The sequence below is a fragment of the Lampris incognitus genome, chromosome 13 (genome assembly GCF_029633865.1).
Source record: "Lampris incognitus isolate fLamInc1 chromosome 13, fLamInc1.hap2, whole genome shotgun sequence".
In the NCBI taxonomy this organism is placed as follows: Eukaryota; Metazoa; Chordata; class Actinopteri; order Lampriformes; family Lampridae; genus Lampris; species Lampris incognitus.
The window spans coordinates 26,802,606-26,818,590 of record NC_079223.1 but is presented as its reverse complement, the minus strand read 5'-3'; the positions used below and the strand labels follow the sequence as shown (position 1 = coordinate 26,818,590).

Here is a 15,985-nt window from a genome sequence, read left to right as displayed (position 1 = left end):
TCAACCCTGTGATGAACTGGCGGCCTGTAAAAGCTGTCTCCCCGCCTGCTGCCCAATGACTGCTGGGATAGGCTCCAGCATCCCTGTGACCCTGAGAGCAGGCTAAGCGGCTTGGATAATGGATGGATGGATACAACTACATAGCTCTGTATATACTGTTACATTTCCATGTCTACTTTTAATTTTAGATTTAATGTTTGACTTTAGTTGAGTATAAATTTAAGTTTATCCTTCTCTGGCCTGTATACACAGAGTTTTAGCTTATTTTTAATCTATTTTTGGTTATTTTAGCGTTAGTTTTAATTTTTCAGGCTCAACTGTAAATTCTATTCTTTTATTTTATAATTTTATATATTTTTTTGCTAATCTTTAGATTTTATTTAGTTTTAACTTTATCTATTATTTCATGTTCTTTAGCTCCCCCCCCCCCTTTTCTCCCCAATTGTATCTGGCCAATTACCCCACTCTTCCAAGCTGTCCCAATCTCTGCTCCAACCCCTCTGCCAATCCGGGAAGGGCTGCAGACTACCACATACCTCCTCCAATACATGTGGAGTCAGCAGCCACTTCTTTATGTACACCTGACAGTGAAGCGTTTCGCCAGGAGGACGTAGTGCATGGGAGGATCACACTATTCCCCTCAGTGTCCCCTCCCCCCTGAACAGGCGCCCCGACTGACCAGACTCGGAGGTGCTAGTGCAGCGACCAGGACACATACCCATATCCGGCTTCCCACCCGCAGACACAGAGAATTGTGTCTGTACAGATGCCCGACCAAGCCAGAAGTAACACGGGGATTCGAACCGCCGATCCCCATGTTGGTAGGCAATGGAATAGACTGCCATGGCACCCAGATGCCCGTTCTTTTAACTTTTTTTGAGGTTGAACTGATGACTAAGCATTTCATTACCAGCAATTCCTGCCACGGTGTATTGTTGTGCGTTTGACAAATAAAATGCCTTGAAACTTCGTTAAAATATTTGGATACATTTGTTACACATGAAAAAACCTGAACTCTAATGGAAAAACTAGTCCTGTATAAATAGGGCTCATGACGTGTCCATTGAGTATTTTGAAGAGGGAAAGTGTTCAAGGTAAAACTCCGGTGTGTTGGGTATTTGGGACCAGTCTCTGATAGTTATATTGTATTAATGATGTTATAATCATAACAAACCTTGGCACAGATTTCGGAGGAAAACGTCAAAGAAGGGGATGTTGATTGGCTGATGGCTGCGTCGATGCTCCTCTATTTGACCCAGAACCATCTGAGAAGGCAGGAACAAGAAGGAGACAAATTAAGACTAAATACCACAGCAAGCATGAGCCAGCTGAGTTTCCTCCCGAGCACTTTAACAATAGATGATGTTTCTCTGATTCCTACAACTACTAGTCATCAGTATGGTGAGTAACCTCTCACCACAGTAAACCCAGTCCAGTTTCAGAAATAGTGGGTGAACTATAACATGACAGCAACAACAGTCAGACATCAGTGTGCCATCAAATCCATCAATCAGCCAATTAGACATGAACCAATCACACTGGCTACAGTTTGGTTAGGATAACAACACATCACAGGGTTGTCAACTCTCAAGCTTCTGGTATAACATACGCTTTCACCTTCACCCTCATGCTCTCATGCTGCCCAAACAATTCTCATGCACACTGCAACAGCAACAGAGATGAACAGGCCAATGTACTATGGTCAAAGTCTTTCTGGTATAGTAATGGTTAAACCAAGCAAACATCTTTGACTCTAGAAGATAGCTGAATATTCAAAAACTGGATATTTCATAAGGGTTTTCAATGCAGTTGCATCTTAAATTACTATCCAATTGGTGTGCGGTGCTTATCTCTGTCTTGATCGATCAGTTCACAGCCGGGAGTCCAGAAGGCATTCAAGCAAGCCAGCCACACTCCAACTAACCTGGCATTAACCAAGCCAAGGTAAGTGACTAGGACAGCTGTCAATCATGGATTAATTAATTAATGAACTCAGGGCGTTTGTAATATTTGTTTTTAATAAATGCTCTGTAAGTTAGAGAGTAAATTTAAACGAGCTTAGGCTATGTTAACAGCTAGCGAGCTTATGTTAGCTGTCTAACTTTAAGTGCATGGCAGAGTAAGAATGAGAGCAATGCTAAACAATGGCATTTGCTTTTGTTTTTTTTGTGGCACAGCTTGTTCCATTTGCCTACCTAACTCTAATGTGGATGCAGAACGAGTCACCTCAACAACTGGCCTGAACAAAACAGAGTGTAGAAACAGACTTGCACTAGATGGGATGCTGTCATCCATTATGTGCATCAAAGGTAATCAGATTTTACCATGCTGCTACAAATACAAACCACCGGTAGAAATGATAATCAAGTCCAAGTCTGCTGCTTATAGTGGTACTAGGCCAAAATAGGACCCTCTGTCTATGTGTGTGTGTGTGTGTGTGTGTGTGTGTGTGTGTGTGTGTGTGTGTGTGTGTGTGTGTGTGTGTGTGTGTGTGTGTGTGTGTCTGGAGTAGGATAGGTTCTTGTGTTCATCGTGACCCTGAGAGCAGGATAAGCGGTCCAGATAATGGATGGATAGATATTTCCTTCTGGTTCTTGCTACCATTCTGATTCTCCTCTTACTATAAATCCTTTTTATTGCCTTTTTAACTTGTGAACATTCAATAAAACGTTGTAGTTTTGATATTGGAAACCACACTTCTTCGTCTTTCATTAGTGAACATTCATTAGTGTGCCCTTTATTGGGTTAGTGTATGTCTAATATTGTGAGAATTGTGAATGGATGTCCCGGGGTGGCGTAGCCAGGCTATATCCTTAAATCTTACACCTAAGCTTCTGCCACCACCACACACTGCTAAAAGATAAGGACCCTTTCAGCAGTATTACTTTCAGCAGTAATGAAGTAATATAACATTTTCCAATCGGATTTTGGTAATATCATTACAGTTACTGTCCAGTAACCCATTACCCAAAATACACCAGGCACAGATGCGGCGCATCACGTAGGCAGGGCGGAATGGTTCCAGCCAACGACCAACGACAGTTCCAGCTAGAGGTGACCAACGATGTCACTGACGTTACACGACTGGTTGGCCGTTCAACGACATTGCTGGTAAACATGGAAGTGGGAGTTTCCCTATTCGCCGTGAATCAGCGCAGTAGTTTGCATGCTAATTACCATAGTATATTGCTGCTCATGGATGCTACTGAAACGCCTTATTGGAAAAAAAAACGTCCAATTCACAAATACGAGCACTAATTGCCACACACAGTTAAGAGTGAAAATTATAAGCCTCTTCAGAGTTGGTATAAGGGGTATCATGCCCAGACTTTCCAGTGATCATGGCAGCAGATTGTAGTCAAATAATTATTTCATATAAAAAAATAAATTGCCGCTATTTAACGGTATATATAATCAGGGTTTGAAAATTGCTGTCAAGTACAGCTGCTGTTCACGGAACCGATGTCAAAACAGCCTGTAGTACAGGCTTCCAGGTAGCATAGCAGTCTATTCCGTTGCCTACCAACACGGGGATCGCCGGTTCGAATCCCCGTGTTACCTCCGGCTTGGTTGGGCGTCCCTACAGACACAATCGGCCGTGTCAGCGGGTGGAAAGCCCGATGTGGGTATGTGTCCTTGCCGCTCCACTAGCGCCTCCTCTGGTCGGTCGGGGCACCTGTTTGGGGGGGAGGGGGACCTGGGGGGAATAGCGTGATCCTCCCATTGGCTACGTCCCTCTGGTGAAACTCCTCACTGTCAGGGGAAAAGAAGCGGCTGGCGACTCCATGTATATCGGAGGAGGCATGTGGTAGTTTGCAGCCCTCCCCAGATCAGCGAGTTAATGTAAGCTTTATGGTCTATGGCTTCATTAGGCTATACAACATCGCCCACCACTGGATGTGTAATGAACTGCAATAAACTTGATCTGTGCTTTGAGTACCCGCCATCAAACATTACCCTTGCCTAGTTGTACTTTTGTGGTTATTTTGGTGAAAGTAACGCAAAAGTAGTATAATCAGTAAAGCATTACACTACACAGACAGTAATATTGTAAAGTAACTTTCAAACAAAAGTAACTAGTAACATTCAATACATTACATTTTGAAAGTAACTTGGCTAACACTGCCTGCAACATGTGTAAGCTGCATATTTTTTAAACCCCGATGGTGAACTGAGTCCAAATATGTGTATGTGATCAAGTGTGTGCATGCGTGATTAAGTCCATGGCACAAAATCTCACTCAAGCCAGGTACCCAAAGTTGGCAACCCTGCATATAGTATATATATTTCTTCATCCTAAAATGGAGTGAAATAAACTCCTGTTTCCTTCATAGTTGGTTTACTGAGAGAGATGATGTGGACCTGTCTCTCTCTCCCTCCCTCTCTACCTGGATACATCCAGCCAGGATGCTGGTGGTCATCTTCTTGTAGAGGCTGGCGTAGTTCTCACAGTCACTGACCAGGTCTCGCAGCTCGGTGACCAGCAGCAGGTTGGTGCTGTGTTTGTCCAGAGCTTTGACCAGTGCCTCCCTGGTGCCCAGGCGACACATCACGACTGCATAGTCTTTATTCAGATAAGCCAGCCGGTATAGGAAACAGATGAACTGCTGAACCACCTGCAGACATACACATATTTGACTGGAGATTACCAAACCTGTTAGAATTGAACCAGAATTAAGACTGATAAGAAGATTAAATGAAAAATGTTAAATTTTTCAATAATCAAAACAAACAAGTTGAGAAATGAAGTTAAAGTTCCATCACGTCTGTCTGACATCATTTGGAATGAATCAAAGGTTTTGATTTTAATGACTGGCTTGTGTTCATATGGAAATGAGGTCATAGACGAATATTTTTGGTCAACAAATCAACTCTGCTGATCAGTGTTACAAAACTAAAATGCATTGAATTTAAAATTTAATGGATTTCTTCAAGATACTCTTGATTCCCTCCTTTGGGGGGAGGGGGGTCAGAAGTTAGCAGCTGGAAGGGATTCAGTCGTTAGCACAAGGACACATAAGGTAGGAAACAGTCAAGGTCATAGGGAAGCCAAAAAGTGGACATTACTGTATGTTTACAGAACACTGTCTTAAAACCTGCAGTGTGCAACTTTTGTCTCCCCTTTCTGGCAGTGAGAGTGATTACAAATGCACACTTAGTTAATTGTTACAAAAACTGTTGAAAAAATATAAAATTTCCACAATTCCAAGATAATAATCCATTATTTAGGTACAGTCAATGTAATAGCTACACAGCCTACTCCAAATATTGTAGGAATACCAACCAAGAGCAGAAACATGACATCTGTGTCTACCCTAAGTTCCTTTTCTCCTTTAAGCGCTCTTCAACAAGGAAAAGCTACACCAATTGTTATCCGTGTTTGTACTCGCTGTCAATCACTTTCTTTTTTGACTTCAATCCTTCCTCTGAATGCTGAGTATCTTTTTCCCACGGCACCACGAAACTGCCGCCGTGGGCTATGCGTTGCAAATTGTGGTCACTCACTCACTCATGGACAACCTGCGAGGGACGTTTAGTAGGAAGTGCTTGCAACTCACATCAGGCGTACCATGGGTCTGGATGGTTTCGTGCTTGTTTCTCTGGAGTATCAGAAAGTATTCCGTTGCTACTTCAGCTCTGGCAAAGCAATTGCATCTATCGTTTTCCCAAACAACTTTAGATCCATCTTCTGTGTGACGAAAGCGTTCGCATGCCTCTGATTGGCCAACCCTAACCCCACCATAACCTTAACCAATCAGAGGCAGAGTTTGCTGGTTGACAGAAAACGCATCACTACCGGTGCTCCAGCATGGATATATCACTCCAGACACCAGATTTAAAACGCCAGTACACAGAGATTTACCTGGCAGTGATAGGCTTAATCAGCATTGTGTGAACTCATTTGGCAAGGGCTTGAATGTAACGGACGTTCATTTATATGTAAAGGTCCTGCACTCTAGCTTTAATGGAGATGAGGACGCACGGACAAAAAAGAAGTAAAGAAAGAATCAGGTAGACAAACCTCTCTGTCGTTTATGAAGGCAGTCATAGAGGACAAACAGGGCTCAATGCTCTCATGCCAAGGCAGGAGATCCTCCAGGTAGTTATCTAGGAATTTGTTAAGCATCCTGGAAAAGTAAAAACATTATGAAGAAATATTTTAAAACTGCATCAACCTATCCAAGGAAGAATCTAGTCCAATTTCTAATTCAGTGTTTTTAAGCAAAAACTGCTGAGAAGCTGGTTTACCTTCAATTGAAAACCATCGGTCTGTTGTCTATGTATCACGTGTATCAGCATGTACTGCGGTATTATGTTAGTCTGTTAAAGGTATTGTTTGTGTACCATGTGTACCAGTATGTACTGTGATACTATGTTAGTCTGTTAGAGGTACTGTTGTCTGTGTACCATGTATGTACTGTGGTACTATGTTAAGTCTGTTAGAGGTACTGTTGTCTGTGTACCAGTATGTACTGGGGTACTATGTTAGTCTGTTAGAGTTACTGTTGTCTGCATACCATGTGTATCAGTATGTACTGTGGTACTACGCTGGGTTGAACCATGTGTATTAGACTAATAATTGAATATCTATCAGACTTGTGGAATAAAGATCCACCTGTCAAAAGCAGTAGTGCTTTTAGTAGGTCTGGGTATTCATGTTTGTACCTGAGGATGGAGAGCTGTACTGCCCGGTCAGCCCGGTGCTGGTCCATGAGGCGTACCAGGTCCTGGTAAGTGTCACGGCTACGGGTCACCTAAGAATACAACTGTAGGTGAGATTTATATTTCCAGTCACTGGAACTACATATCCTCCCTGTACAACCCATGAATTCTTATTGTAGGTCCTGAAAGTACCAGTCACCCCATATTGTAGAAATCTTGGTGATATTTCCCACAGTAATTTCAGGTTGGACATAAATGTTAAAGATATGTAGTCTTGCTTCCTCCAAATCATGTCCCATTTGGATTTCTGGAACTATACTCAGACATTGGTAAAAAGTCTCCCGTGGGGACAATGCTGAGCTGGCAATGGAGTAGGACGTGAGCTTGGAGGCCCCTGCTGATTTCAGTGTAAACTGTTATTCATCTGCGCTTTTCGAACATATATTTAGCCTTAAGTTTGTTTTGCTTTTTATTTGCAAATTCAACTTCGCATTAAAATAAAATGTCTGGAAAGAAAAGTAAAAGTCACAATACTACGCAGCAACAATCAAGGCTTAGTCAACACGCTGTGATCACATCCCCGTTTGGCTCGCATCCACCCTCGATTTGCTTCTACCCAGTCAGAGCATGCATTCGACACAGCAGCCCTGAAGCTCAAATTGTTAGCTTCTTTGAGGAAGGACATTGTGAAGATTTTTAAAAAGGAACTTCAGGCAGCACTTGAAGATTCTTTGTCACTATCAAACTTGAACTGCAGGCCGTTAAAACACAGCTGGCGAATGACAAGGCCGCTACTGGTGCTGGTATGTCTGCATTAAAAGGTACTGTTGGGCAAATGAAGCATTCACTCTCTGGCTTTACTGATGACATCGCTGAGATGCAAACTATGATTATGGGCCTCACTGCTGACTTAACCAAGCTGAAGAACAAATGTGATGACTTGGAGTCTAGATCACGGCGTAATAACATCAGGATAGTGGGAGTACTGGAAGGTCCTGATAGTTGCACCAACGTCACTGTTGCTGCCTTGTTAAAGGAAGTAATTGATTTGGGAAAAAAGCCTGTTTTGGACCTGCCCCACTGGAGCCTTCAACCTACTATGCTCAAGCCTGGTTAATGAGCAGAGCCATTGTGGCCAGATTCCATTATTACAGTGACTGTGTTGACATCTTGTGCTGTTTGAGAGTGCTCCAACAGATCAAGATCAGGGACTTGACCATTTTGGTGTTTCCTGACCACACTGCCAAGACAGCCGGGCTGCATTCAACTATGTCAGGCGGCAACTCCGGGGCATTGAGGGCGTTTGTTATGGTCTGTTTCATCCAATGCGGCTGTGTACCACGTATGATGATGTTGAGAGTTTACTCAGTGTAGGAGGCCAAAGACTGCTAAGACTCTGAAAACTAGGTGAGTTAGAGTATTTCTGTTCTGTGTTGACAAGCTCATTCTTTTATTCATTTAAGTTTGCAACTACATTTGGTTCTTGGTTGCTGTTAAAAGGTTATCAATGTAATACTTGTCTACAGTTTGTGGATTCCTTTCTGTTTACAATACTTACATATTTAATTTTGCATAAATAGGTTGTTTTCTGTTTTGGTGCACTAACAAGGTTAGTGTTATTCTTGTAAAACTAAACTAAGTTGTTGTATGATTATAGGCATATAAGAGATTTTATTTTTGTACTCTTCTCTAATATTTCAGTGCTTTTTATAGGTCACCTTTGTGTACCATGGAGTATACTTTTTTTATGCCTTTATAGATCAGTGTAATAATTTTGCTTATGCAATACCTTGTTTTATATCTTTGGCTCTACCTTTATTTGACTTTACCTTTATTTGACTTTGTTATTTGTTTATGTGTTTTGTGCAACACTAATGTCTTGCCAATACTTAATTTTTCTGGTTCTGAGCTGTAAATGGACATGGGTTATTTAGGATATTTAATATTACTAATACTATGATCCACATATTTGATGTGGCAAAGAATTTGTGATATTGGGCAATACAAATAAAAGTGACTTGACTTATTCATTGTTTATATGGGGACTTTGCGTGCGTGTGTGTGTGTGCGCGCGCGCGCGCGCTTGCTCGCATGTCTTTGTGGGTGTTTATTGGGTGGACCTCGGCTCTTTATGGCTATTTGTACTTTTGTTTTTTATTTCACATAAATGATTAACAGCAATGTAAATCCCAGCATTACTGGGACAGGCACATGTCAAATTTCTTAGTTGGAATATTAGAGGTATGGGTAATCTTATCAAGAGATCTAATGTGTTTACCCATTTAAAATGTTTAAACTCAGATATCGTATTCTTAAAGGAGACACACATTCGGCTTAAAGATCACCATAGGCTTCATAGTTCTTGGGTAAGTCAAGTCTTTTGTTCTAACTTTAACTCTAAACCAAGAGGGTTTGCCATTTTAATTAATGTGAAAATTGAGTTCTCATCGACAAATGTCATTGCTGATAACAATGTTAGATATCTTTTAGCTGCAGGCATGCTAATGCAAAAAAAAAAAGAAAAAGGTTTTGTTTGGTAAATGTCTATGCCACAAATTTTGATGACACTGAATTTGACAACAGATTATAAAGTAACCTTCCCTTCTTAAATACTCACTCGTTGATTTTGGGGGAGGGATTTCAATTTTTATTGACCTGATGTTGGATTGGTCTAATCCCCGTAACTTGTCTGTTTTATAGACAGTACTTAAAACTCTTGTGTCGTTTCTTCTGATTATTTAAGCACTATAATATCTGATCACACACCTTTTATTATTATTAGATATTCAATTATCTACTTACAGATGTAGTCCACCACTTTGGAGATTCAACTGCCTTCTCTTGGCAAACAAAGAATTTTGTGAGTTCATTTTGACCTCAATTGATAATTTCCTTGCCCATATTCAAATTGATTCCACTTCTTGTTCTTTACTTTGGGAGGCACTTAAATCTTATCTTAGGGGGCAAATTATTTCTTTTTCCACTTATTCAACTAATGAACACTTGGCTTAATAAACTTACATCTGTGATAAGTAACCTTGCTCAACGATATGGTCTAAATCCTTCTCCAGAACTTCTTAAACAGCGCCTTGATTTGCAAGTAGAATTCGACCTCATTTTAACAGAAGCTGCAGAGCCGCCTGTTACTACATACCCGCAATTCATATTATGAACATGGCGACAAAGCAAGTCGTTTGTTGGCTCATTAGCTAAGGTGACAAGCTGCTTCACACCTGATACCTCAAATTGAAAACACTTATAATGTGGCAGGATGAGGAAAAACACAGGAGACGAAGGCGAGTTTGAACTTTATTCCTCAGCTCCAAAACAGAACTGAAACAGGAACAACCTTGCACCAAAGAGCCCGGGAACGTAAACCACGTCCCCAGCTCACAGCCCTGCTGGGTGAGAGGCATAGCCCCTAGTGTCCGCCACACAGCCTCCCCCCGAACACCCAGAAGGGACTCCTGGAAAGAAAATCTGTTTCTCACTGGAGGCTTAAGCAGCCTGCCATAACGGCTGCGCGATCCCTCAGCCGAAACAGTAGGTGAAACACAGTTCAATGCTGGCTGAGAAGCAGAATGCTGAACCTGTGAAGACACTGCCGGGGTCCTGGAAGGAGGGCGACCCCGACGGGGAACCTGGGTCAGAAACACAACTTCGTCTGCCACCCTGTGCACCAGTTTAAGCCTATCAAGCATGACACGCTCCCTACGCCCACCCATATCCAGCACAAAACCCTTAGGACCCGTCTCAAGAACCCGAAACGGGCAATCGTATGGGGGTTGGAGGGGCAAGCGGTGAGCGGTGAGCATCATGCTGTACAAAAACAAAACGAGCCGACATGAGCTCCGCAGGCATGAACGACCGCGGAAATCAGTAGTGAACGGGGCCTGGAACCCGAGTGCTGTCGGACAAAAAAGGATAAACGGCCGGATGGGGTCGAGGAGTGGAACTCCAGGCAAAAATTCCCCAGGGACGCGGAGCGGCTGACCGAGCACCAGCTCAGCGGGCGAAGCGTCGAGGTCCTCCTTAGGAGCCGAACGCAACCCGAGCATAACTCAAGGTAAACAGTCCACCCAGTTACCATCCGAGAGCGCAGCGCTGCCTTGAGCGACCGGTGAAAACGTTCACACAAGCCGTTAGCCTGAGGGAGGTACGCGGTAGTGCGGTGTACCTGCACACCCAAGGATCGCGCAAGTGCTGACCAGAGCTCTGACACGAACTGTGGGCCCCTGTCTGAGGTGATATCTGACAGAGTGCCGAAACAGGCGACCCAGGAGGAAAGAAACGCGCGTGCAATGTCCGAGGATGTTGTGGAGGACAAAGGGACAGCCTCTGGCCATCTGGTGGTCCGATCTACCATTGTGAGCAGGTACGTAAAACCCTGTGAAGAAGGTAGAGGGCCCACCAGGTCCACATGCACATGGTCGAAACTTCTGGCCGGGATCGGAAACGGTTCGAGGGGCGACTTAGTGTGCTGGTGGACCTTAGCGCGCTGGCACACCACACATGCAGCCGCCCTCCCCTTGACGTCCTTGCGGAGGCCAGGCCAGACGAATTTGGAACCGACCAACTTCACCGACGCTCGAACTCCAGGGTGCGAGAGGTAGTGAATCGATTCAAAAACGCGACGGCACCAGGCCACTGGAACAACGGGGCGGGGATGGCCAGTGGAGAGATCACAGAGGAGGGCAGGACTGCCTTCCTGCATCACAGCATCCTCTAGCTTGAGGCCAGTACGCGTTGACCTAAGGGCAAGGACATCCGGGTCGCTGGGCTGGTCGGCAGCCATAGCGGAGAAATCCACACCGAGGTGCACAGGACACACGAGCACACGCGACAGACAATCAGCAATAGGGTTGGACTTCCCGGCCACATGCTGAATGTCCGTTGTGAACTCAGAGATGGCCGCCAGGTGGCGCAACTGACGAGCAGACCACCGCTCAGTCACCTTGGACATGGCGAAAGTCAGCGGTTTATGATCCTCATAAGCCGTGAAGGAGCGACCCTCCAGCAGGAAGCGGAAATGACAGGTTGCAAGGTCTAGTGCCAGCAACTCCCGGTCAAAAATGCCGTACTTTGCGCTTGCTATCTCGCAGTTTGCGGCTAAAAGATACGAGTGGCAACCACAACCCCCACGGCTATGTCAGACGCGTTGGTTGTTAAAGCTATGGACGCCGTGGGTGTGGGATAGGCGAGGACGGCAGCGTTAGCCAGGGCGCACTTAGCTCCGTCAAAGGCCTGGACCCGTTCGGGAGTCCAATCGACAGGGTCGTTAGCCTTCTTGGGCACGTCCTCTGCGCGCACAGGAACCTGATGATAGCCGCGCACCAGGTCCACCTTAGAGAAAATAGTGGTACCTGCCAGGCGTATGGAAAAGTCCTGTATGTGTGGGATGGGATAGCGGTCATTGGCGGTGACGTTGTTCAGGTGGCGAAAGTCGCCGCAAGGCCGCCACGACCCATCTGCTTTGGGTACCATGTGAAGCGGCGAGGCCCGAGGGCTGTTGGAATGCCTCACTATACCCAGACGCTCCATGATGGCGAACTCCTCCTTAGCTATAACCAATTTTACCCCGATGAGGCGCCGTGCACGTGCAAAAACTGGCGGTCCCACAGTGGAAATGAAATGTTCTACACCGTGTTTAGTAACCGCGGTGGAAAAGGCAGCTGTAGTCACCGATGGAAAATCCGCCAGCAAACATTGAAAAACATCACCTAATGATAAAATGTTAGCGTGTGTTAATGGCCCGGCTCCCCCTGTCTCGGCTGACATGTCTGTGCTAGCTGGAGGGAGTAGGCTCTTTTGCGAGCCAGAGTCCGCCAGAAACCGTCTTCCTCACATTGAGTCCTTAATGAAGAGCAGCTCACTACTTCCACCAGCGCTGGCCCTGGAGTTTCCCAGCACCTCAAACGTGCACGGAGGGACGCAACGCCTATCCTTGCCCCTGAACCGCTGGTGGAAGAAACAGAGGCCGCTCCCGCGCCATCTCCTTGCACCAGAGAGCCCGGGAACATAAACCACGTTCCCAGCTCACAGCCCTGCTGGGTGAGAGGCATAGCCCCTAGTGTCCACCACAATAATATAATTACTACCGATCCTATGGAAATTAATGACACTTTTAAATCATTTTGCTCTTCACTATATAAATATGAATACCCAAAAGATACAAAAATGAGAGAATTTCTTGAAAATTTTGCAAATCCTGTTATTGATCCTAGTCCTGCAAAAAATTGGAAACGCCACATTCTCTCTTTAATAAGTAACACAGTTGATTAAAGCGATGCAATCTAATAAAGCTCCAGGCCTGTATGGGTTTCTGATCCCAGTTTTTTTTTAAATGTTTAATAGAAAACTTAACGCTATTACTTTTCCTCCCACCATCAAAAAGACATATATGTTCTGGAAAGATGTCTTCCAAACCTTATCCCTAGCCCTCAATTTTATACTAGAACCTAACCTTCTGGTCACCCTGTTTGGCACCACTGGCAAGGATGACGTACACCTGACACAATCCAAATGCTGCATATAGTCCTTCGCTTCTCTGTTGGCCAGGTCTGCAATATTGCTGAGATGGAAGGATGCTGCCCCGCCCACCCACGCTCAGTGGCTGAACGATGTTATGTCCTGTCTAAACCTCAAAAAGATCCGCTACTCAGTCTGTAACTCCAAGGACAAGTTTCAAAGGGTGTGGGGACCTTTCATGGAATATTTTAAGAATCTCCAGTCAAACTAAAGAATTATTGACCAATTCTCTTCTGCTTTTTGTTTTTGTTGATTTACATCAGTAATATTGAACAGAATTGAGATTGAACAGGCTGCCATCAAGGCGGTAACATATGTTGACTTTACCGCCAAGTGACTGATCTGTCTTCTGCAAGAGAGCAGCAAGGTACATGGAAAATAACGTAGGCACTAGAACACAGCCTTGCTTTACTCCACAATCCATGGGGAAAGGCTTGGAAAGGGTTCCACGGAAACAGACACAGCCTTTAATTTAATCATGGAGGGCATGAATCATCTGGATGAAGTGGTCAGGGCATCCAAATTTGGATAGCACATCCCACAAAATGGCTCTCAGAAGAGAATCAAATGCTTTCTCGAGGTCGAAAAAGATGAAAAACATTGTCTTCTGTTGTTCTTTTGCCTTCTCCATGAGCTGTTGCGCCGCAAAGATCATATCGGTGGTGGGATCAAAAACCGCTTTAGGATTCAATCTCCAGCGCTTGAAGTCTAAGAACCAGACATCCACCAACGTCATCATCGAGCTTCAATATGCTGATGATAATGCTGCTCCTGCCCTGACTCCAGAAGGTCTTCAGATGATCTCCAACTCCTTTGTTGATTCCAACGAAATGTTTGGCTTTTCTGTGAACATCAAGAAAACCAAAACCCTTGCCGTTGTGCCTCACGATACTCCAAGAGTCTCCACTTCAAATCACCATCCATGGCCAATCTATAGAACAAGGATTTGTGGGTCTCCCAACAGCTGAAACTGACTGGAGGTTGGATGGAGTGTACCCCATCCAGGTCTATCTGCTGGGCAAATATATTCCATTCTGTGTTCAAAACTGTCCTGGAGTTGAGAGAAGGCTCCCTCAGGCCAAACTAACTGTCCTGCTGGTCAGCTTAGCACCAATAGCAAGGGCTTTGTGTGCTGGGACAAGAAACAAAGAGAGGTGGTCTGACTGTCCAAGGTGGGGGTGAGGTATGGCTCTGTAAGTGTCCTTTATGTTAGTATACACATGATCTAAGATGTTTTTCCCCCCTGGTTGTGCATTTGACATATTGGGAGAATCTGGGAAGAACATTTTTTGAGGTTAGTTTGGTTGAACTCCCCAGCAATGATGAAAACTCCATCAGGGTGTGTGTTCTGTTGTTTACTGATGGCGTCATGCATGTGTCCAAGCACTAGCTTAGCATTAGACTGTGGTGGTATGTATACTGCTATGACAAAAACAACAGTATATTCCCTAGGCAAGTGAAACGGCCGGCACTTAAGCATTAGATATTCCAGGTCCGGAGAGCAAATTTTATTCATTGTGGTTGTATTCGTGCACCATTTTGCATTTATGCAAACAAATCACCTGACTTCTTACCAGAGTCAGATATTCTGTTGGTGCGATAAAGTGAGTGGCCTGCTAGCTCAAATGCAGCAACCAGTATATCGTGATTCAGCTACATCTCCGTGAAAATCAGAACACAGCAGTCCTTTGTAGTTCTCTGTATAGCGACACTCAGTCTGTGTTCCATTTGCGAGTGATCTTACATTCATGAGAAAAAAACACTAGGGAGAGAAGTTTTGCATGGAGCAACCTTAGCCTGGCTAGCAACCACCTCGCTTACCCCACTTGTTTACTCTCCTGGTGCCATCTGCATTGCCTCCCCTCGGGGATAGGGATACACGTTAGATGCAGTGGTCTGAGAAACTCCTGCGGTATTGTTTTTTAGTTGAAATAGTGTTCTGTAAAGGCTGTGCCAATCTTTAAAAGTTCTTGGCGACTGTAGTAAATGTTTGCCCTCATTTCCTCGACTAGGGAGATAATAATAGTCAATATTTATATCAACAAGAACCACCGGTAAGAGGAGCACAAAGCCACTGCATCTGTGCGCGCTGTCACACCTGCCGAAATTGTCACAAATTCTGTACAAACAGATATTATAACTTTCACATCCTTACTAGCCAGACATCTTACTATTGCATTGGAAGTCTGCTAGGTGCCCCTTCCATTACCCAGCGGCTTAAAGACACCATATACATGGGGGACTTCCGGTGATGTCGGAATGTAGAAGACGTATTGGGTCTCGCTCTCCCGTGAGTTTACTTGAAATAGTACTTTTACATAACCCCTGACAATCAAAAATATATATGCGAACAGAAACTGTTATTCATAGTACATACCGATAATGTCGAAATCAACGAAGTCATCTAAGAGGGGAGATGCTGAAGTTTCGACCACACCACGTGATAGCCCAAGTATGGCTAGCATAACTAGCCCGCTAGAACAGCACAGAGCTAACATCTCTGCCGATTTTAAAGTGGTGTTTGTGGCTCTGGAGGAGAAACTGAACAACACCCAGGCTACAGTAACCGAACACGGTCAGTGTGTCACTTCAGTGCTCTGGAGTCGACGGCTGACCTACATGATCAGCGAATCAAAGAGCTGGAGGAGCGACGCAAGGTCTTAGCTGATAGCAATGCCAAGCTGACTGCCGAGACAGGGGATTTGGAGTGTTGGAGCCGTAGGAATAATATCCATATTGTTGGACTCCCCGAATCTATCGAGGGGCCTCGACCTACGGACTTCTTCTTAAAACT

The 15,985-nt window shown here is 44.5% G+C and overlaps 1 protein-coding gene across 6 annotated transcripts in view; it reads right to left on the bottom strand.

The window, feature by feature from the left end:
- LOC130122616 (cullin-9) overlaps window positions 1–15,985 on the bottom strand; it is a 268,978-nt gene that overhangs the window by 138,031 nt on the left and 114,962 nt on the right. For all 6 annotated transcript variants that reach the window (XR_008811248.1, XM_056291554.1, XM_056291556.1 and 3 more), the window contains 4 exons: window positions 6,667–6,755; window positions 6,023–6,128; window positions 4,389–4,616; window positions 1,175–1,265 (listed from right to left, as the gene is read on the bottom strand). Coding sequence is in view for 5 of the 6 variants with exons in the window: in XM_056291554.1 (XP_056147529.1) it covers window positions 1,175–1,265; window positions 4,389–4,616; window positions 6,023–6,128; window positions 6,667–6,755 (514 nt within the window). In the remaining variant the exon portion in view is untranslated. The remainder of the gene's footprint in view (window positions 1–1,174; window positions 1,266–4,388; window positions 4,617–6,022; window positions 6,129–6,666; window positions 6,756–15,985) is intronic.